General features: G+C 44.7%; 1 protein-coding gene across 3 annotated transcripts in view; it reads left to right on the top strand.

Annotated features, from left to right (window-relative positions):
* The window catches only part of LOC111969658 (mitogen-activated protein kinase kinase kinase 12-like), an 80162-nt gene that overhangs the window by 17037 nt on the left and 40894 nt on the right, over positions 1 to 22231 (top strand). For all 3 annotated transcript variants that reach the window (XM_023995817.2, XM_023995814.2, XM_023995816.2), the window contains 3 exons: positions 4622 to 4805; positions 5308 to 5499; positions 5780 to 5938. In XM_023995817.2, the coding sequence (XP_023851585.1) occupies positions 4622 to 4805; positions 5308 to 5499; positions 5780 to 5938 (535 nt within the window). The remainder of the gene's footprint in view (positions 1 to 4621; positions 4806 to 5307; positions 5500 to 5779; positions 5939 to 22231) is intronic.

The raw sequence follows: 22231 nt of genomic DNA, 5'->3' as shown, positions 1-22231 counted from the left end.
AATATTGGACTGCTTCCATTGGCTATCAATTCCAAAGAACTGTTGGGGATCTGCAATAACACCACAAGGCTGTAGTCTAAATTGTTCCGTTTATCTAGTTCAAAGAAGACCGACGCGTGGTATTCTAACATAGCCTCATCTCCTTTATCTCAGTTTTTTCAATCAGTAGCACATATGCATTGTACTGGTTTCAGATTCAAGATTCAAATAACATACCACACACCCCCAGTTCACACCTAGCTAGCTTTACACCTGGAGTGTGTGAATACACTTGAACCTCACCTCACACACACACACACAGTAATATTCTGGGTAATACACTTTCTACTCTAAATCCTGCTATTGTGGCAAGGCGACTGTAACAAGACTTCTGTGCTCTAGAGGGGACAGAGAGAGGGAACGGGAGAAGGGGGATGAGAGGAGGAGGAGAGGGGAAAAGTAGTGGGAGAGGGAAGGGGAGGAGACGGGAAGAGGAGAGGAAGGTAGGGATTTTGGAAGCTATTGTGGAAGGGTAGCAGAGGAGGGGGGAGAGCGAGGGAACATGAGGGGAGTGTTGAGAGGAGGGGAAGAGGGGGATTTGAGAGGCTAATATGGAAAGATAGCAGAGGAGGGGTGGAGGGGATTCCCCAGGGATAGGGGTGATGGGGGTTGGGGAAGGGGAGTGTGCCTGGTAAGGGGAGACAGACAGACGGTTAACACAGGATGCAGAATTTACTGCTGTTCTGCTGTTCCCTTCCTTCACATGGAGAATTTTCGGATACATTTATCAAATTAGCCAGGACGCCGCGAATTATTAACGATCTACCTTGATGGATTCGTTTTTTCAGAAGTCTATCAATTATTGCCATGAAGTATGATTGTTATATTCTGTTGTGGTTGTAGTTGTCTTTCGTTCACGCATGGTTTGCACTGCAACCCTATTATTTGTTTATTTGGAACCCCATTAGCTTTTGCAGAAGCAGCAGTTACTCATCCTGGTGTCCACAAGAAACACAAAACATGACAAGCAACAAAACACTGATACACTGATAGACAAGGACAGTCACCAAAATGTTAAATACAATGATCTAAAAACAATACAACAACAACAATTATGTTTGCGCGTGTGTTTGTGTGTGTCCCCTCACAGTCCCCGCCGTTCCATGAGATGTTTAATCCAGTTTTAAAGTCGACTTTGCTGTTTGCTTGAGTAATTGGATATGGAAGGGAGTTCCATGCGATCATGGCTCTGTATAATACTCGGCGTTGCCGTGAATTCGTTTTGGACTTGGGGACTGTGAAGGCCCCTAGTGGCATGTCTTTTGGGGTATGTATGGGTGTCTGAGCTGAATGTTATTTGATATTCCAGAAAACCTGGAATTTTTAATCACAGTAATACTTCTCATAAAAATGAGATGAGAATCAAATCAAATGTTATTAGTCACATGTGCCGAATACAACAGGTGTAGACCTTACAGTGAAATGCTTACTTACAAGCCCCTAACCAACAAAGCAGTTAAAAAAATATACGGATAAGAATAAGAAATAAAAGTAACAAGTGATTAAAGAGCAGCAGTAAAATAACAATAGCGAGACTATATACAAGGGGGTACCAGTACAGAGTCAATGTGCGGGGGCACCGATTAGTTGAGGTAATAAGTACATGTAGGTAGAGTTATTAAAGTTTCTATGCATAGATGATAACAACAGAGAGTAGCAGCGGTGTAAAGGGGGGAGTGGGCAATGCAAATAGTCTGGGTAGCCATTTGATTAGGTGTTCAGGAGTCTTATAGCTTGGGGGTAGAAGCTGTTTAGAAGCCTCTTGGACGTAGACTCAGTGCTACCGCTTGCCGTGCGGTAGCAGAGAGAACAGTCTATGGCTAGGGTGGCTGGAGTCTTTGACAATTTTTAGGGCCTTCTTCTGACACCGCCTGGTATAGAGGTCCTGGATGGCAGGAAGCTTGACCCCAGTGATGTACTGGGCCGTTCGCACTACCCTCTGTAGTGCCTTGCGGTCGGAGGCCGATGAGTTGCCATACCAGACAGTGATGTAACCAGTCAGGATGCTCTCGATGGTGCAGCTGTAGAACATTTTGAGGATCTGAGAACCCATGCTAAATCTTTTCAGTCTCCTGAGGGGGAAAAGGTGTTTTCGTGCCCTCTTCACAACTGTCTTGGTGTGTTTGGACCAGTTTGTTGGTGATGTGGACAGCTCTGAACCTGCTCCACTACAGCCCCGTCGATGAGAATGGGGGCGTGCTCGGCACTCCTTTTCCTGAAGTCCACGATCATCTCCTTTGTCTTGATCACGTTGAGGAAGAGGTTGTTGTCCTGACACCACACTTCCAGGTGTCTGACCTCCTCCCTATAGGCTGAATCGTCGTTGTCGGTGATCAAGCCTACCACCGTTGTGTCATCGGCAAACTTAATGATGGTGTTGGAGTCGTACCTGGCCATGCAGTCATGAGTGAACAGGGAGTACAGGAGTGTACTACTGCGCATGCTCATAGAAGTAGTTTAGCTAGTCTGGTAGGCTCATGACACTAGGCAGCTCTCGGCTGTGCTTCCCTTTGTAGTCATAATGGTTTGCAAGCCCTGCCACATCCGACGAGTGTCAGAGCCGGTGTAGCACGATTCGATCTTAGTCCTGTATTGATGCTTTGCCTGTTTGATGGTTCGTCGGAGGGCATAGCGGGATTTTCTTATAAGCTTCCRTTATTAGAGTCCCGCTCCTTGAAAGCGGCAGCTCTAGCCTTTAGCTCAGTGCGGATGTTGCCTGTAATCTATGGCTTCTGGTTGGGGTATGTACGTACGGTCACTGTGGGGACGACGTTATCGATGCACTTATTGATGAAGCCAATGACTGATATGGTGTACTCCTCAGTGCCATCGGAGGAATCTCGGAACGTATTCCGGTCTGTGCTAGCAAAACAGTCTTGTAGGTTAGCATCTGCTTCATCTGACCATTTTTTTATTGATCTAGTCACTGGTGCTTCCTGCTTTAATTTTTGCTTGTAAGCAGGAATCGGGAGGATAAAATTATAGTCAAATTTGCCAAATGGAGGGCGAGGGAGAGCTTTGTATGCGTCTCTGTGTGTGGAGTAAAGGTGGTCCAGAGTTTTTTTTTCTCTCCTCTAGTTGCACATTTAACATGCTGATATAAATTTGGTGAAACGGATTTAAGTTTCCCTGCATTAAAGTCCCCGGCTACTAGGAGCGCCGCCTCTGGGTGAGAGTTTTCTTGTTACAGTTTTGAATGTCCCGTTGGTAGTTTAATCTTCCACGTAGGTCATCTATTTTATTGTCCAAAGATTGCACGTTTGCTAGCAGAATGGAAGGAAGTGGAGGTTTATTCGATTGCCTAAGAATTCTCAGAAGGCAGCCGGCCCTCTGGCCCCTTTTTTCCCGCCTCCTCTTACATTTACATTTTAGTCATTTAGCAGACGCTCTTATCCAGAGCGACTTACAGTAGAGTGCATACATTTTTATTACATTTTTACATACTGAGACAAGGATATCCCTACCGGCCAAGAGCAGACGCTCTTATCCAGAGCGACTTACAGTAGAGTGCATACATTTTATTATTATTTWTTTTTTTACATACTGAGACAAGGATATCCCTACCGGCCAAACCCTCCCTAACCCGGACGACGCTATGCCAATTGTGCGTCGCCCCACGGATCTCCCGGTTGCGGCCGGCTGCGACAGAGCCTGGGCGCGAACCCAGCCCAGCCTGGGCGCGAACCCAGAGACTCTGGTGGCGCAGCTAGCACTACGATGCAGTGCCCTAGACCACTGYGCCACCCGGGAGACGCAGTGGTCTCTTCATGCAAATCACAGAGATCTGGGCCTGTTCCCGAGAAAGCAGTATATCGTTTGCGTCGGCCTCGTCAGACTCGTTAAAGGGAAAAAAGGTAGCAGTTAATCTCTCGTCAATCCTCAACCAGGAAAGACTCGCATGCATGTTGATGATGTTAGTTCTGCATGTGCAGTTAAGGGAAAGGCGTTCTGCTCTGTTTTGAGCCAGCTGCAGCTTTGCTAGGTCTTTCTTTGCTGCACTTGACCATATTAGCGGACAGTGTCAAAAATGCCRAAGATATTTTTATAACAAACATAGCCCTCCCAATGTTAACAACAATTTTATCAATATGACTTGACTGTGATAATTGACCATCCAATGTTATACCTAGTAGTTTAGCTTCCTCAGCTTGCTTAACGGTCACACCCTTTATGGACAACTCCAGTTGAGGTTTACAATGCTTTTTGTTTTAGATCTATTTAAGACCAGTTTATTATTAATCACCCATTCTGATACTGACCTTAACTCCTTATTTAGAATTTCAGTGAGCTCACYGRCTTTGGGTGCTGACATCTAGTGTGGATCATATTGATAATTTAAAGGTACAGTATGTACATGTACATAGTATATCAAGGAATGGTGTCCATCCTAGATGCAGTAATATTGGAAATATTGGTTTTCAGTTACTGTCATTCTAAAAGCAGTGACTCACTCATAAACAGGATGTGTCTCACCCCGACCCCTTTTTTCTGCCGATGCTGTATCACTGACCTCTCTCTTTTCTCTCCGTCTCTCCACGTTCTCTCCCCCTCCCTCCTATCCCCTCTCCTCTCCCCCCTCCAGAGTTGTGGGAGGTACCGTTTGAGGACATCTCAGAGCTGCAGTGGGTGGGCAGCGGGGTCCAGGGGGCTGTCTTCCTGGGTAAACTCCACGGACAGGAAGTAGCTGTGAAGAAGGTTCGAGACATCAAGGAGACAGACATCAGACACCTGAGGAAGCTCAAACACCCCAACATCATCACCTTCAAGTGAGAATACCAGCAGAAATATCAGGGGTTTTCTTGTTCATCTGCTCATGTCGTCCCCAGTTTCCTCTTTTCCTCGCCATTAGTCCTCAGATATTTGTGTTCTGATCATGTATGCCTGTGTCTGGCTTGTCCATGTTTTTGTCTTATACTGGTGACAAACCTAATTTCCCCTTAGAGAATCAATACGTTTTATTAATGAATTCCTTCCGGTAGGTACTGTAGGTTGTAAATAGTGATTATATGCTCATTTCCTCAAGCCTTCTATAATCCCACTGTTCCCTCTCTTCCCTACAAAGATGTACTGTATATAAGTTATACAAATATTATATGTTGAGTCATGCCTTTACTCACCCTCTCCCCTCTGTTTCTTCTCCTCTTCTCCCTCCAGGGGTATCTGCACCCAGGCTCCGTGCTACTGCATCATCATGGAGTACTGTGTCATGTCTTTACTCACCTCCTCTTCTCTTCTTCTCCGTCCTATTCTCCCTCTCTTCCTCTCTAGGGGTATCTGCACCCAGGCTCCGTGCTACTGTATCCTAATGGAGTACTGTGCGCAGGGCCAGCTGTATGAGGTGCTAAGGGCGGGCAGGAAAATCACCCCCTCCCTACTCATCGACTGGGCCATGGGCATCGCTGGGGGCATGAACTACCTTCACCTCCACAAGATCATCCACAGGGACCTCAAGTCACCCAAGTAAGTTCTACCTACATTGATAACTATACTTTAGCTTCATATACAGAGCCAACACCTCTGTTGTGTTCATTGTCATGCAAACAAATGGTCATACACAAAGTAAATATAAATTTATACGACTTACTTCCATTGAGGGTGTTTTAGTGTTAGTGTATCACGGTACCAGACCTCAAAACCATATTCTCGTTAAGGTCATTTGAATAGTTCTAGGCCAGGGAAACCTAGAATGGCTGTAGCTGTGGCTACTGTACACTTTCCTGACTGTGCCTGTTCCCTCCAGCATGTTGATTACGTACGACGACGCAGTGAAGATCTCAGACTTTGGCACATCTAAGGAAATGAGTGATAAGAGCACCAAGATGTCGTTCGCCGGTACGGTGGCCTGGATGGCCCCGGAGGTCATCAGGAACGAACCCGTCTCAGAGAAGGTTGACATCTGGTAAGAGTAATCTCTGTGTCTCTCTGTGTCTCTCTGTGTGTCTCTGTGTGTCTCTGTGTGTCTCTGTGTGTCTCTCTCCCCCAAGGCACAAGGCACACTGGGCACACACTGGTTTAATCAATGTTGTTTCCACGTAATTTCAATGAAATGACGTTAAACCAACATTGGAATAGACGTTGAATTGACATCTGTGCCCAGTGTGGTGTATCTTGTCCCCACACAAAGTGAGGAAGATGGTTCTGGAGGCAAAGAAAAGTATAAAGCCACAATTGGAGAATTAGAAAGCTCACAGAGTCTTAATTTACAATTAGACGCCACCCCAATGCCAACAGGCTCTTTGGAAGCGATGCTAGAAAAAGCCTTTATTGACAGTAACCAAGAAATGTAAATGCCTGGAGCTTGTTAAAAGGCATTGGCACTTGGATTGGAACCAGATGCTATGGTCTTTGACCACGCACACCAGCGGTGGGTTCGGCGTCAAAAGCATGATGCATATGCAGACAATAACCTCATACTTAGTGTCAAATATGGTGGTGGATGTTTGATGTTATGGGGCTGTTTTGCTTCCACTGGTCCCGGAGTCAACATCATCATGAGCGCTACCAAGTACCAGGACATTTATGCCAGGATTGTTGTCCTGTTGAAAGGTGAACCTTCACCCCAGTCTGAGATCCTGAGTGCTCTGGAGCAGGTTTTCATCAAGGATCTCTCTGTATGTTGCTCAGTTCATCTTTCCCTCGAGCCTGACTAGTCTCCCAGTCCCTGCCGCTGAAAGAAATCCCCACAGCATGATGCTGCCACCACCATGCTTCACCGTAGGGATGGTACCAGGTTTCCTCCAGACGTGACGTTTGGCATTCAGGCCAAAGAGTACAATCTTGGTTTCATCAGACCAGAGAAYCTTGTTTCTCATGGTCTGAGAGTCTTTAGGTGCCTTTTGGCAAACTCCAAGCGGGCTGTCATGTGCCTTTTACTGAGGAGTGTCTTCCATCTGGCCACGCTACCATAAAGGCCTGATTGGTGGAGTGCTGCAGAGATGGTTGTCCTTCTGGAAGGTTCTCCCATCCCCATGAGGAACTCTGGAGCTCTGTCAGAGTGACCATCGGGTTCTTGGTCACCTCCCTGACCAAGGCTCTTCTCCCCCGATTGCTCAGTTTGGCCAGGCGGACAGCTCTAGGAAGATTCTTGGTGGTTCCAAACTTCTTCCATTTAAGAATGATGGAGGCCACTGTGTTCTTGGGGACCTTCAATGCTGCAGACATTTTTTGGTACCTTTCCCCAGATCTGTGCCTCAACACAATCCTGTCTTGGAGCTCTACGGACAATTCCTTCGACTTCATTGCTTGGTTTCTTCTCTGACATGCACTGTCAACTGTGGGACTTTTAATAGACAGATGTGTGCCTTTCCAAATCATGTCCAATCAATTGAATTTACCACAGGTGGACTCCAGTCAAATTGTAGAAACATCTCAAGGATGATCAATGGAAACAGGATGCACCTGAGCTTAATTTTGTGTTTCATAGCAAAGGGTCTGAATACTTATGTAAATAGTGTATTATTATTATTATTATAATTGTTAAATTATTTGGGCAAAAATGTCTAAAAACCTGTTTTCGCTTTGTCATTATGGGGTATTGTGTGTAGATTGATGAGGAAAACATTTAATTAAATACATTTTAGAATAAGGCTGTTAAGTAACAAAATTTGGGAAAAGTCAAGGGGTCTGAATACTTTCCGAACGCACTGTATTTGATGGTGTTATAGACAGTATGGACAGCAGTGGAGGCTGGTGACTTGAAAAATTGAGGACGATGGTAGACCCATGGTATAGGCGCGGAACGCACAAAGTGTTTCAAAAATCGTCAAAGACAAATTATTAGCATTTAATAAAGACATTTACAGTACAATATTACGGGGAATGGGAATGAGAGGGCAACTTACACAGTGTATGAAAGGGATCACAGCAGTGATTGAATGAGGGAATGAGGCATGAGTTGAGGTGTTCAGAGGCTTGACCAGTGGAGGACAGGGTTTGACTGGGAAGACAAAAAACATTAACACACACACACACTTWAATTTTTTTCCCATTTATTTATTTATTTAACCAGGTAGGTCAGTTGAGAACAAGTTCTCATTTACAACTGCGACCTGGCCAAGATAAAACAAAGCAGTGTGACAAAAACAACAACACAGAGTTACACATGGGATAAACAAATGTACAGTTAATAACACAATAGAAAAATCTATATACAGTGTGTGCAAATGTAGTAAGATTTGGGAGGTTAGGCAATAAACAGGCCATAGTGGCGAAATAATTAGAATTTAGCATTAACACTGGAGTGATAGATGTGCAGATGATGAATGTGCAAGTAGAGATACTGGGGTGCAAAAGAGCAAAAAAAGAACAATATGGGGATGAGGTAGTTGGGTGGGCTATTTACAGATGGGCTGTGTACAGGTGCAGTGATCGGTAAGCTGCTCTGACAACTGATGCTTAAAGTTAGTGAGGGAGATATAAGTCTCCAGCTTCAGTGATTTTTGCAATTCATTCCGGTCATTGGCAACAGAGAACTGGAAGGAAAGGTGGCCAAAGTAGGTGTTGGCTTTGGGGATGACCAGTGAAATATACCTGCTGGAGCGCATGCAACGGGTGGGTGTTGCTATGGTGACCAGTGAGCTGAGATAAAGTTGGGCTTTACCTAGCAAAGACTTATAAATGACCTGGAGCCAGTGTGTTTGGCGACAAATATGTAGCGAGGGCCAGCCAACGAGAGCATACAGGTCGCAGTGGTGGGTAGTATATGGGCTTTGGTGACAAAACGGTTGGCACTGTGATAGACTACATCCAATTTGCTGAGTAGAGTGTTGGAGGCTATTTTGTAAATGACATCGCCGAAGTCAAGGATCGGTAGGATAGTCAGTTTTACGAGGGAGCATGAGTGAAGGAGGCTTTGTTGCGAAATAGGAAGCCGATTCTAGATTTCATTTTGGATTGGAGATGCTTAATGTGAGTCTGGAAGGAGAGTTTACAGTCTAACCAGACACCTAGGTATTTGTAGTTGTCCACATATTCTAAGTCAGAACCGTCCAGAGTAGTAATGCTAGTCGGGCGGGCGGGTGTGGGCAGCGGTCGGTTGAAGAACATGTATTTAGTTTTTATAGCATTTAAGAGCAGTTGGAGGCCACGGAAGAAGTGTTGTATGTCATTGAAGCTCGTTTGGAGGTTTATTAACACAGTGTACAAAGAAGGGCCAGATGCATACAGAATGGTGTCGTCAGCGTAGAGGTAGATCAGAGAATCACCAGCAGCAAGAGCGACATCATTGATATATACAGAGAAAAGAGTCGGCCCGAGAATTGAACCCTGTGGCACCCCCATAGAGACTGCCAGAGGTCTGGACAACAGGCCTTCCAATTTGACACACTGAACTCTATCTAAGAAGTAGTTGGTGAACCAGGCAAGGCAGTCATTTGAGAACCCAAGGCTATTGAGTCTGCCAATAAGAATGCGGTGATTGACAGAGTCGAAAGCCTTGGCCAGGTCGATGAAGACGGCGGCACAGTACTTTCTTTTATCGATGGCGGTTATGATATCGTTTAGGACTTTGAGTGTGGCTGAGGTGCACCCATGACCAGCTTGGAAACCAGATTGCATAGTGGAGAAGGTACGGTGGGATTCGAAATGGTCGGTGATCTGTTTGTTAACTTGGCTTTCAAAGACAGGGCAGGATGGATATACAGTGGGGAGAACAAGTATTTGATACACTGCCGATTTTGCAGGTTTTCCTACTTACAAAGCATGTAGAGGTCTGTCATTTTTATCATAGGTACACTTCAACTGTGHGAGACGGAATCTAAAACAAAAATCCAGAAAATCACATTGTATGATTTTTAAATAATTAATTTGCATTTTATTGCATGACATAAGTATTTGATCACCTACCAACCAGTAAGAATTCCGGCTCTCACAGACACTGTTAGTTTTTCTTTAAAGAAGCCTCCTGTTCTCCACTCATTACCTGTATTAACTGCACCTGTTTGAACTCGTTACCTGTATAAAAGACACCTGTCCACACACTCAATCAAACAGATTCCAACCTCTCCACAATGGCCAAGACCAGAGAGCTGTGTAAGGACATCAGGGATAAAAATTGTAGACCTGCACAGGCTGGGATGGGCTACAGGACAATAGGCAAGCAGCTTGGTGAGAAGGAAACAACTGTTGGCGCAATTATTAGAAAATGGAAGAAGTTCAAGATGACGGTCAATCACCCTCGGTCTGGGGCTCCATGCAAGATTTCACCTCGTGGGCATCAATGATCATGAGGAAGGTGAGGGATCAGCCCAGAACTACACGGCAGGACCTGGTCAATGACCTGAAGAGAGCTGGAACCACAGTCTCAAAGAAAACCATTAGTAACACCTACGCCGTCATGGATTAAAATCCTGCAGCGCACGCAAGGTCCCCTGCTAAGAAGCAGTGCATGTCCAGGCCTGTCTGAAGTTTGCGCAATGACCATCTGGATGATCCAGAGGAGGAATGGGAAGAAGTCATGTGTCTGATGAGACAAAAAATAGAGCTTTTTGGTCTAACTCCACTCGCCGTGTTTGGAGGAAGAGAAGTATGAGTACAACCCCAAGAACACCATCCCAACCGTGAAGCATGGAGGTGGAAACATCATTCTTTGGGGATGCTTTCTGCAAAGGGGACAGGACGACTGCACCGTATTGAGGGGAGGAATGGATGGGCCATGTATCGCGGAATCTTGGCCATCAACCTCCTTCCCTCAGCTAAGAGCATTGAAGATGGGTCGTGGCTGGTCTTCCAGCATGACAACGACACGAAGCACACAGCCATGGCAACTAAGGAGTGGCTCGTAAGAAGCATCTCAAGGTCCTGGAGTGGCTAGCCAGTCTCCAGACCTGAACCCAATAGAAAATCTTTGGAGGGAGCTGAAAGTCCGTATTGCCCAGCGACAGCCCCCGAAACCTGAAGGATCTGGAGAAGATCTTGTAGAGGAGGAGTGGGCCAAAATCCCTGCTGCAGTGTGTGCAAACCTAGTCAAGAACTACAGACACGTATGATCCTGTAATTGCAAACAAAGGTTGCACGGTGTCCCGTGTGCTCAGTTGGTAGAGCAGGCGCTTGCAACGCCAGGGTTGTGGGTTCCTCCCCACGGGGGGACCAGGAATGAATATGTATGAACTTTTCCAAATTGTAAGTCGCTCTGGATAAGAGCGTCAGCTAAATGACTTAAAGTAAATGTAAAATGTTTCTGTACCAATATTAAGTTCTGCTTTTCTGATGTATCAAATACTTATGTCATGCAATAAAATGCAAATTAATTACTTAAAAATCATACAATGTGATTTTCTGGATTTTTGTTTTAGATTCCGTCTCTCATAGTTGAAGGTACCTATGATAAAAATGACAGACCTCTACATGCTTTGTAAGTAGGAAAACCTGCAAAATCGGCAGTGTTTCAAATACTTGTTCTCCCCACTGTAGGTCTGTTAACACCGTTTGGGTCTAAGATTGCTCTCCCCTCTTTCTCGCGGCAGCTGGTATCCCAATAATTTAGGGATCTGCAAGACGATACGAAAGAGAGGATTGACACGGCTAGATAATGGGGTTGAAAATTCTTGGCGGATACTTTTAGAAAGAAAGGTCCAGAATTGTCTAGCCCTGCTGATTTGTAGGGCGTCCAGGATTTTGCCAGCTCTTTTCAGAACATCAAGCTATCTGGAATTTGGGTGAAGGAGAACGGGGGGGGGGGCTTGATCAAGTGGCTGGCGGGGGGTGCAGAGCTGTTGGCCGGGGTTGGGGTAGCCAGGTGGAAGGCATGGCCAGCCGTAGAAAAATACTTATTGAAAATCTCAATTTTCGTAGATTTATCGGAGGTGACAGTGTTTCCTAGCGTCAGTGCAGTGGGCAGCTGGGAGGAGGTGCTCTTATTCTCCATGGACTTTACAGTGTCCCAAAACTTCTTGGAATTAGTGCTACAGGATGCAAATTTCTGTTTGAAAAAACTAGCCTTTGCTTTTCTAACTGACTGTGTATATTGGTTCCTGACTTCCCTGAAAAGTTGCATATCGCGGGGGCTATTCAATGCTAATGCAGTTAGCTACACAGTTAGACAAAAGAGCTAAGAATGAGTTAGTCCAAGCAAGGAATAAAATCACTGATGTGTAATAATGTGATTGTTTTTGTGTTTGTGATTGACTCTACATACAGTAAGGAGAGAAAATTGACAGAGGTACTCACAGTGCATGGAGGGGAAACCAGTGGATGAGCGGGCACATGAGACGTGGCTTCAGTTCATGTCAGGAGAGAGTTGACAATGGTAGTGGAGTGGTCATCACCTCTTAAATCAGGGAACAGGAGGGGACTTGTAAATACAAATAGCAGATACATTCCATTGCAGCTGCGCCATCGTCGGTTTGGACAATAAGTTTCTCTATGATGTTAAACTTAGACATCTCAAAATTCATAAAGTCAAACACAGACTGCGCATCTCGCCCACTTGACACATCAAAGTAGCCCAAGAAACGTTCCTGAATAAAGCCCTGATCATCCACATAGCTGACGATAACTGACATCTGCAAGCAGACTGGTGGCACCATAGGTCCCAGAGCAGTGGGGCAATTTTTACCCCCTGGGGCCTGGAGTTTTTCCTTATATGTTAACCTAAGTAGGAAAACTCTGAACCCTATAAGGTATGACAGTGATTAATCAGTTGTAAAAAAAGGTTATATATATGGGCTATGATGGGACCAGGRGCCGGATTCACAAAACATTACTTACGAAAAAACTTAAGAAGCTGCTTCAGACAAAAAATAAGAAGTTCATAAGATAGTTCGTAAATGCAATTCCTCAAAATGTTCTTCGGGAATTCGTAGTTTTCTTAGGTACTTCGTAAATATCTTTCTCCATAAGAACTTCGTAAATATCTTATGTGGCATTGACATTAGTGACGTGTTTGAAACTAATAAATAAGCGTATGTGACAGGGATGATAGGATTTGGCCTTCTATAATAAAGTGTTGATATTTACATTTTATTACATTTCTTTTTTTGCTTTATGTCTCGAGAATAAAAATGTTTTAGTTGGGCCCTGGCGCCGAGGAAGACTCCAGCATTGGAGCGAGACTGGACGCCGTGCCTGGACTGGGCACCGACGCAGAGGAAGGCTCCTGCCGTGGAGCAGGACTGGACGCCGTGCCTGGACTGGACATCGGTGAAGAGGAAGGCTCCGGCCTTGGAGCTGGACTGGACGCCGTTCCCGGACTGGGCCCCGACGCAGAGGAAGGCTCCAGCCTTGGAGCAGGACTGGACGCCGTGCCTGGACATTGGCGCAGAGGAAGACTCCTGCCATGGAGCAGGACTGGACGCCGTGCCTGGACTGGGCACCGGTGCAGAGGGAGGCTCCCGCCCTGGAGCGGGACTGGACGCCTTGCCTGGAAGCTCCGGACCGTTGACCCTCGCTGGAGGTTCCGGACCGTGGACCGTCGCTGGAGGTTCCAGACCGTGGACCGTCGCAGGAGGTTCCGGACCGTGGACCGTCGCCGGTGGCTCCGGATCGTGGACCGTCGCCGGAAGTGCTGGACTGGTGACACGCACTTTAGGGCGCGTGCGAGGAGCAGGCACAGGACGTACCGGACTGGGGAGGCGCACTGGAGGCCTAATGCGTGGGGCCGGCACAGGTTGCACCGGACTGGTGACACGCTCTTCAGGGCGAGTGCGGGGAGCAGGCACAGGATATACCGGACTGTGAATACATAATGTTACCAATTAGTTTACCCTGACCAGATGGACAGAGTGCATAGGATGTATGCAGCTGCTCTTATTAGTAGCCTACAGTTGATCAGACTGAAAAATAGTCTTGTTTTCATCACATACAACATGTCCGATTTCTAATGTTTAGGTGTAGTCTAGGTTGCTGCAACATTTGTCATGAGTTTTTGCTTGTGTCTGAGCGATTATGTGTCTGCATCTTTGCTAAATAAATAGCGGAGGAAAGTGGAAAGCCTACTTGAGCGTATACAGAAAAATGTGCTGCGTCAACCACTCTCCTTAATCATTTTTTAAATGGATGATGCRATGGAAGCTATAAAATCATTCTGAATTGTTTTCGACATCCTACAAAAGACAGTCGAAAGTTCAATATCAAATCAAACCTTATTTGTCACGTGCCGAATACAACAAGTGTAGACTTTACTGTGAAGTGGTTACTTACAAGCCCTTAACCAACAGTGCAGTTCAAGAAGTTAAGAAAATATTTACCAAATAAACTAAAGTAAAAAATGTGTAAAAGTAACACAAGAAAATAACAATAACGAGGCTATATACAGGGGGTACCGGTACCGAGTCAATGTGCGGGGGTACAGGTTAGTTGAGGTAATTTATACATGTAGGTAGGGGTGAAGTGACAATGCATAGATAATAAACAGCGAGTAGCAGCAGTGTACAAAATAAATGGGGGAGATGGTGTCAATGTAAATAGTCCGGTGGCCATTTCATTAATTGTTCAGCAGTCTTATGGCTTGGGGGTAGAAGCAGTGGTAGAACTAGAGTTTTATACATGGGGTGGCCCAGTCTACTTCAGGGTGTCCATAGACCATGACATAAAATTTGTGTGTAACCCTGACCTGGCGTCTAAGGAGCATGAATGAATCCTATGATTGCTGATTAGAGGTAGAAGTAATAATTCACTTAACACGGAGTTCTTCAATGTGGCAGATAGTGTGGTCCAGAAGGGTTACTTCACTAGAATTCTTTAACATACTATGAATAGTCAGTGTCTCTACCTCGGGAACTGCAGCTAAATTTCTCTCTCTCTCTCTCTCTCTCTCTCTCACACACACACACACACACACACTGTACTGTACTCGCATACATGAAGAGACTTGAGTCACTCTGTCTTCATGAGTATATAATCTGGGTCAATAAGTGTTGAACATCAAAATATTTTCWGAAAATAAAGCTCAAGCACCAAGGAGATAAGATAGCATTKGTGTGTAACATAAATTGCATAGTTTATTTACAAAATTATGTTTACAAAAAAACCACTACAATTTGACATACCAGGTCTCAAGCAGAAATGGACTTGAAAAACAAAAATTATTTTCGTGCCCATCAATATTACAGACTTACAGTATCATATTTATGCTCATATATATTATGTTAACTAATAACAAAGAAAAGTTTTGGAATTGGCCTAATCAAGACCAAATKAAATCTGTGTGACATGATACCCTTTGGATTGATCATTTTAGAATGTCAGTGTACTAGCTAGTACACAGTGGAGGTTTTAATCATGACCARAGGGACCGCCWAAGTGCCAAATTATCCTAGGTAGATTTAAAACAGCATAAGTCTGCGATTCTGGTGAGAACTGGCWAAATGTTTCACAATGTCATCCATGTTGAGGGAGTGTCACGCCCTGACCATAGAGAGCTGTTTATTCTCTATGTTGGTTGGGGTGGGATAGTGACTAGGGTGGGTCATCTAGGTGAATTGTATTTCTATGGTGGCCTGATATGGTTCCCAATCAGAGGCAGCTGTTTATYGTTGTCTCTGATTGGGGATCATATTTAGGTAGCCATTTCCTCATTGTGCTTTGGGATCTTGTCTACAGATAGTTGCCTGTGTGCACACCAGTAGCGTCACGTTTCRTTTGTTCTTGTGCTTTATTGTTTTGTTTGGTGAGTTGCAGTTTATCAAAATATGTGAAACTCTACGCATGCTGCGCCTTGGTCCAATCATTACGACAAACGTGACAGAAGATCCCAACAACAACGGACCAAGCAGCGTGCCCGGGAGATAATGGCATCCTAGTCTATAGAGCAGATTAGGGAGAGAACATCCTGGACTTGGGACGACATAATAGCAGGGGAGAAGAGCCTGCCATGGACGCAGGCGGAAACAGCGAAAGAGGGACAGCGACGACGTCGGGGAGGAAGGCCACAGAAACCCCAATATTTTTTGGGGGGGTGGGCACATGGAGCAGTCGGAGGAGCCGAGGAGTGAACCAAAGCCAGTCTGGGAGAAGGAGAATTTGTAGGAGAGAGAAATGGGAGAGTTGAGTTGGTGGAGGATGCACGGATTTGGAATAAAGGAACGTGTTGTCAGTTTGGTGCCACCTGAGTTAGCTCCCCGTACTCGTCCTGAGAAGTGTGTTAAAGTTCCGGAACAATTGATGCCGGCTATACGCACCAGGTCTCCAGTACGTCTCCACAGTCCAGTACGTCCTTTGCCTCYTCCCCGCACTCKCCCTGAGTTGTGTGCCATCAGCCCGGTGCCACCTGTACCGTTCCCACGCATCAGGCCTCCAGTGCGCCTTCACAGTCCAGTACGTCCTGTGCCTCTTCCCCGCACTCGCCCTGAGGTGCGTGTCATCAGCCCAGTACCACCAGTGCCGGCACCACGCATCAGGCCTCCAGTGCGTCTCCACAGTCCAGAGCTTCCGACGACAGTTCCCAATCCAGAGCTTCCGGCGACAGTTCCCAGTCCAGAGCTTCCGGCGACGGTCCACGGTCCGGAACCTCCAACGACGGTCCACGGTTCGTTACCTCTTGAGACGGTCCGCGGTCCGGAATCTCCAGCGACGGTCTGCGGTCCGGAGCCTCCAGCGACGGTCGGCGGTCCGGAGCCTCCAGTGACGGTCGGCAATCCGGAGCCTCCAGCGAAGGTCTGCAGTCCAGAGCCTCCTGCGACGATCTACGGTTCGGTTCCTCCGGCGACGATCCACAGTCCGGAAAGAACTGAAAGAATAAACGTTTTGTTTTTGAAATGATAGTTTCCGGATTTTGCCATATTAATGACCTAAGGCTCGTATTTCTGTGTATTATTATGTTATAATTAAGTCTATGATTTGATAGAGCAGTCTTACTGAGCGGTGGTAGGCAGCAGCAGGCTCGTAAGCATTCATTCAAATAGCACTTTTGTGCGCTTGCCAGCAGCTCTTCGCTGTGCTTCAAACATTGTGCTGTTTATGACTTCAAGCCTATCAACTCCCGAGATTAGGCTGGTGTAACCTATGTGAAATGGCTAGCTAGTTAGCGGGGTGCGCGCTAATAGTGTTTCAATTGGTGACGTCACTCGCTCTGAGACCTTGAAGTAGTTGTTCCCCTTGCTCTGCAAGGGCCACGTTTTTTTGTGGAGCGATGGGTAACGATGCTTCGAGGGTGGCTGTTGTCGATGTGTTCCTAGTTCGAGACCAGGTAGGGGCGAGGAGAGGGACGGAAGCTATACTGTTACACTGGCAATACTAAAGTGCCTATAAGAACATCCAATAGTCAAAGGTATATGAAATACAAATGGAATAGAGAGAAATAGTCCTATATTTCCTATAATAACTACAACCTAAAACTTCTTACCTGGGAATATTGAAGACTCATGTTAAAAGGAACCACCAGCTTTCATATGTTCTCATGTTCTGAGCAAGGAACTTAAACGTTAGCTTTTTTTACATGGCATATATTGCACTTTTACTTTCTTCTCCAACACTTTGTTTTTGTATTATTTAAACCAAATTGAACATGTTTCATTGTTTATTTGAGGCTAAATTGATTTTATTGATGTATTATATAGTTAAGTTAAAAAGTTAAAATAAAAAATTGTTCATTCAGTATTGTTGTAATTGTCATTATTACAAATAAAATAAAAATAGTCGGCCGATCAATCGGCATTGGCTTTTTTGGTCCTCCAATAATCGGTATCGGTATCGGTGTTGCAAAATCATAATCGGTCGACCTCTAGTTTGAGGTCCTCTAAATCTGACTCAAAGGTCTGAGCAAAGGCAAACAGAGGCTCCTCATTCAAGAATGTTGCACTCTTTGGGTTGAGAGACTGCATCCGTTGCATTTTCTCGCAATTCTTTGAAAAATGCCTCTGCAGCTCAGCTGTGAGACTGTCAAGCACCTGATAAGAGATAGCTCTCACCATCACTTTGGTCCCTATTTTTCTATCCTACAGTGCTCATCATCAATGACTCGTGAAATCTTAAGCTTGTTTTAGGCTGTCTTTTACACACTGTTTGTACACTTATTTTGCAATGCTCTGCAATCTCTTCAACCTCTTTCCATAGTTCTCCAAAGTAACCCTCACTTMTGTAGTCCTGTAATGTGTCTGTCATGGCACCTACTAGATCCACAGCCCTTGCTAGGTCAAGAGAGCTTGATTGGAGCATGTCAGAAAGACATTTGGCATCACCAAGCGCTATACAAAAGGTAACCAAAAGCCCTATTAAATGTAAATATATGTGAGAAAGAAGGCCCCTTGCCTCCACTGATATATCGCCACTATTTTCAAGTGTGAAATCCTGTAGCACTCTCAGAACTGCTGGAAGCATGTCCCTCTGATTACGGCACGCCATGTATCTGCATGCMCACCTTACATCCGTAAGTCTCTGTAGTTCCCTGGGCTGCTGCTGTGGATACAGCTCTTTCGGAACTGCAAGCCACTTGAGATGAACATACGAGCCAGATACAAAGTTATAAAGCTTCTGCAGGAGAGCAAAAAATCAGGCACTGATTTTACAGCATCGACAAGAACCAAATTCAAACAATGTGCATTACAGTGCACATAAAATGCAAATCTTGCACTGTTTTTAATCCGTGCAGACACACCAGAATGCTTTCCGCTCATGACTGATGCACTGTCATAGCCTTGCCCCACAAGATTTATTTCTGTAGWCCAGACCATGTTTTTCAAGGCAATCAATTATMATTTTTGTGAGACTTGCTGCTTCTAAGCTTTCAGCTGACAAAGTCCAAAAAKCTTTTGTGGATGGYCCCGTTGTAAYAGTACCTCACAACTAAAGACATTTGTTCTTTTTTTCTTTAAATCTTTGGTTTCATCTGCAATTACACAAACGTAACTTTCTTTTACTTATCTTATTATTTCACTCTGTACCATCTCAGCTAAGCCCTCAAGAACTTTGTTCTGGATTTGGTGGCTTGTGTACTTAGCATTGCCCCAGGCATTCATCCTTTTCTCTATAAGAGGGACTCTCGATGACCTCTGCACTATATTTTGAGTGGCAGTTAATAGGAGCACATCTGCAATTGTTTTAATGTAAGTACCGTTTTCCTCCACTTTTTTTCCGGTCCTCATTTATGACATCTAACATTGATGAGTTGCTGTCAATAGCCCTTTTACGCTGATTCCAAGCATACATAACATTGATATGATGCTCTGCCTTCGAATGGAGCTTAAACCCAGAATCTTTAAACAGCGCCTTTTTCCAGTTACAAAAACCTGACTGTGATGTGAAGGCGGATTCAGTGTATTGGGCAGAGAAAAATGCAGGCGAAACAATAAGGTGAAACAATAAGTCGAATCTTCAAGCCATGAATTGTCCTTATACCAGGAGCTGTTGAAAGCCCTTTTTGTACTATGCTGAGTTTTGGGAAATGGTGTCACGTTCCTGACCTATTCTGTTAGTTTGTTGTAGGTGTTAGTTGGTCAGGACGTGAGTTTGGGTGGGCATTCTATGTTGTCTGTTTCTATGTTGGTTTAAGGGTTGCCTGGTATGGCTCTCAATTAAGAGGGCAGGTGTTTGGCGTTCCTCTAATTGAGAGTCATATTTAGGTAGGTTGTTTCACAGTGTTCGTTGTGGGTGGTTGTCTCCTGTGTCAGTGTTTGTCGCACCATACGGGACTGTTCGGTTTGTGTTGTACATCGTCATTTTTATGTGTAGGCTATTTTCCCTGTTCGTGCGTTCTCGTGTTTAATGTAAGTTCGTCGTTCAGGTCTGTCTACTCYGTTTGTTGTTTTGTTAGTTTATAGTGAAGTTCGTGTTTTCGTCTTGTCTTTAATAAATATTATGTGTTCACAACCCGCTGCGCCTTGGTTCCCTCAATACTCCTCCTTTTCGGTTGAAGAGGAGGAGGACCGCCGTTACAAATGTTTTCAAACAGGGCTGTACAGGACCCTCTTCTCTGGATCTTGAAATGTCTGAAATACACATTAAATAATGTGTCATATCTTTATGGAAATGTATAATTAAGGGATCCMCAAGATTAGATACTAACAGCTGCTAACTCAAATGTGTAGTTTAAAGTATAGGCCTGGCCTACCATTGGGTCCTTTTGGAACAGAAGTCTGATATCTCTCCCTTTCTTTTCATGTTTAATTGACCCTTTGCAAAAATAAGACAGTCTATGGTTACATCTAAGCATCCAATTACCCACATATTAGTCCAATCTCATTCTTAGTTATAAATCCCCATTATCATAACTGTACCTTAAAATCAACTACCAGCCTAAGTTACGAGTTAGATCATGGCTAGCTCTACTCTGCAGTAAGTAACTTAGCTAGCTATAATTTTGTACACCTTTACGATAGAAAACAGGCTAACKGCAAATTGTGGTAATCTTTTGAGTAACGTTAACAGATTGATAATAACAATTGTTTGTTTTGAGTTCAAGTATGAAAATCTGAGTTAATGGATTTCATTAACTCAACACTAGCAGCCTACTAGTTACCCCACATTAGCTAAACATTCGTATACTGTAACTTACAACACTGCACTGTATATGTGTGTATTACTAGCACAGATGTAAACAGAATGTTAGGCTAAATTGGGAACCGATCTCTATCTGATCAACTGTCTGTGACCGTTATGTAATCTTCTGGCCCTTCTTTGGACAATGTGTTAACAAACCTCCAGACGAGCTTCAATGCCATACAACACTCCTTCCATGGCCTCCAACTGCTCTTAAATGCTCTAAAAATGTAATACATGTTCTTCAACCGATCGCTGCCCACACCCGCCCGCCCGTCTATCATCACTACTCTGGACGGTTCTGACTTAGAATATGTGGACAACTACAAATACTTAGGTGTCTGGTTAGACTATAAACTCTCCTTCCAGACACACATTAAGCATCTCCAATCCAAAAATGTAATCTAGAATTGGCTTCCTATTTCGCAACAAAGCATCCTTCACTCATGCTGCCAAATATACTCTCGTAAAACTGACTACCCTACCGATCCTTGACTTCGGCGATGTCATTTACAAAATAGCCTCCAACACTCTCATCCAATTTGYTATCACAGTGCCATCCGTTTTGTCACCAAAGCCCCGTATACTACCCATCACTGCGACCTGTATGCTCTCATTGGCTGGCCCTCGCTTCATATTTGTCGCCAGACCCACTGGCTCCAGGTCATCTATAAGTCTTTGCTAGGTAAAGCCCCGCTTTATCTCAGCTCACTGGTCACCATAGCAGCACCCACCCGTAGCACACGCTCCATCAGGTATATTTCCCTGGTCACCCCCAAAGCCAACTCCTCATTTGGCCGCCTTTCCTTCCAGTTCTCTGCTGCCAATGACTGGAACGAATTGCAAAAATCACTGAAGCTGGAGACTTATATCTCCCTCACTAACTTTAAGCATCAGCTGTCAGAGCAGCTTACCGATCATTGCACCTGTACATAGCCCATCTGTAAATAGCCCACCCAACTACCTCATCCCCATACTGTTATTTTGTTTTTGCTCCTTTGCACCCCAGTATCTCTACTTGCACATTCATCTTCTGCACATCTATCACTCCAGTGTTTAATTGCTAAATTGTAATTATTTCGCCACTATGGCCTATTTATTGCCTTAYCTCCCTAATCTTACTACATTTGCACACACTGTATATAGACTTTTCTATTGTGTTATTGAATGTATGTTTGTTTATTCCATGTGCAACTCTGTTGTTTGTGTCGCACTGCTTTGCTCTATCTTGGCCATGTCGCAGTTGTAAATKAGAACTTGTTCTCAACTGACCTACCTGGTTAAATAAAGGTGAAATATATATATATATTTTAAATGGAGCCAAAGGTCTAACGTTAACTTACACAGCGTTGTTCAGGAAACCTAAACCCGTTGGTAAACCTTAAAACTTACTTCAAATATGATGCTTTCGCTAATCGCAAAAAGAGCTTGTGGAGCTGCGGAATCCCTCTACTTCTTCTGTATGTTCTTCTTATTCTTCTGTATCTCGCAACCAAAGTTAATATTCTCTCTTCTTCGTCCTCGATTTGAAAAATCTGCCGCCAAACGTCAAAATAAAGRCTTCTTTCAACAAGAGGTGAAATGAGATGTCAATCAGCATCAAACTGCCAGTAGCGAATTACATTTTGGGTTGGCACCCGGGGTGGCCAATCAGATGTCAGGGGTGTCCAGTGCGACCCCGGACACCCCTCTGGCTCAGCCCCTGGGTAGAAGCTGTTAAGGAGCCTTTTAGTCCTAGACTTGCCGTGCAGTAGCAGAAAAAACAGTCTATGACTTGGGTGAC

This window comes from Salvelinus sp. IW2-2015, linkage group LG11 (assembly GCF_002910315.2).
Source record: "Salvelinus sp. IW2-2015 linkage group LG11, ASM291031v2, whole genome shotgun sequence".
Classification (NCBI taxonomy): Eukaryota; Metazoa; Chordata; class Actinopteri; order Salmoniformes; family Salmonidae; genus Salvelinus; species Salvelinus sp. IW2-2015.
The sequence above is the reverse complement of the archived record's forward strand: the minus strand, read 5'-3'. Positions and strand labels throughout refer to the sequence as shown.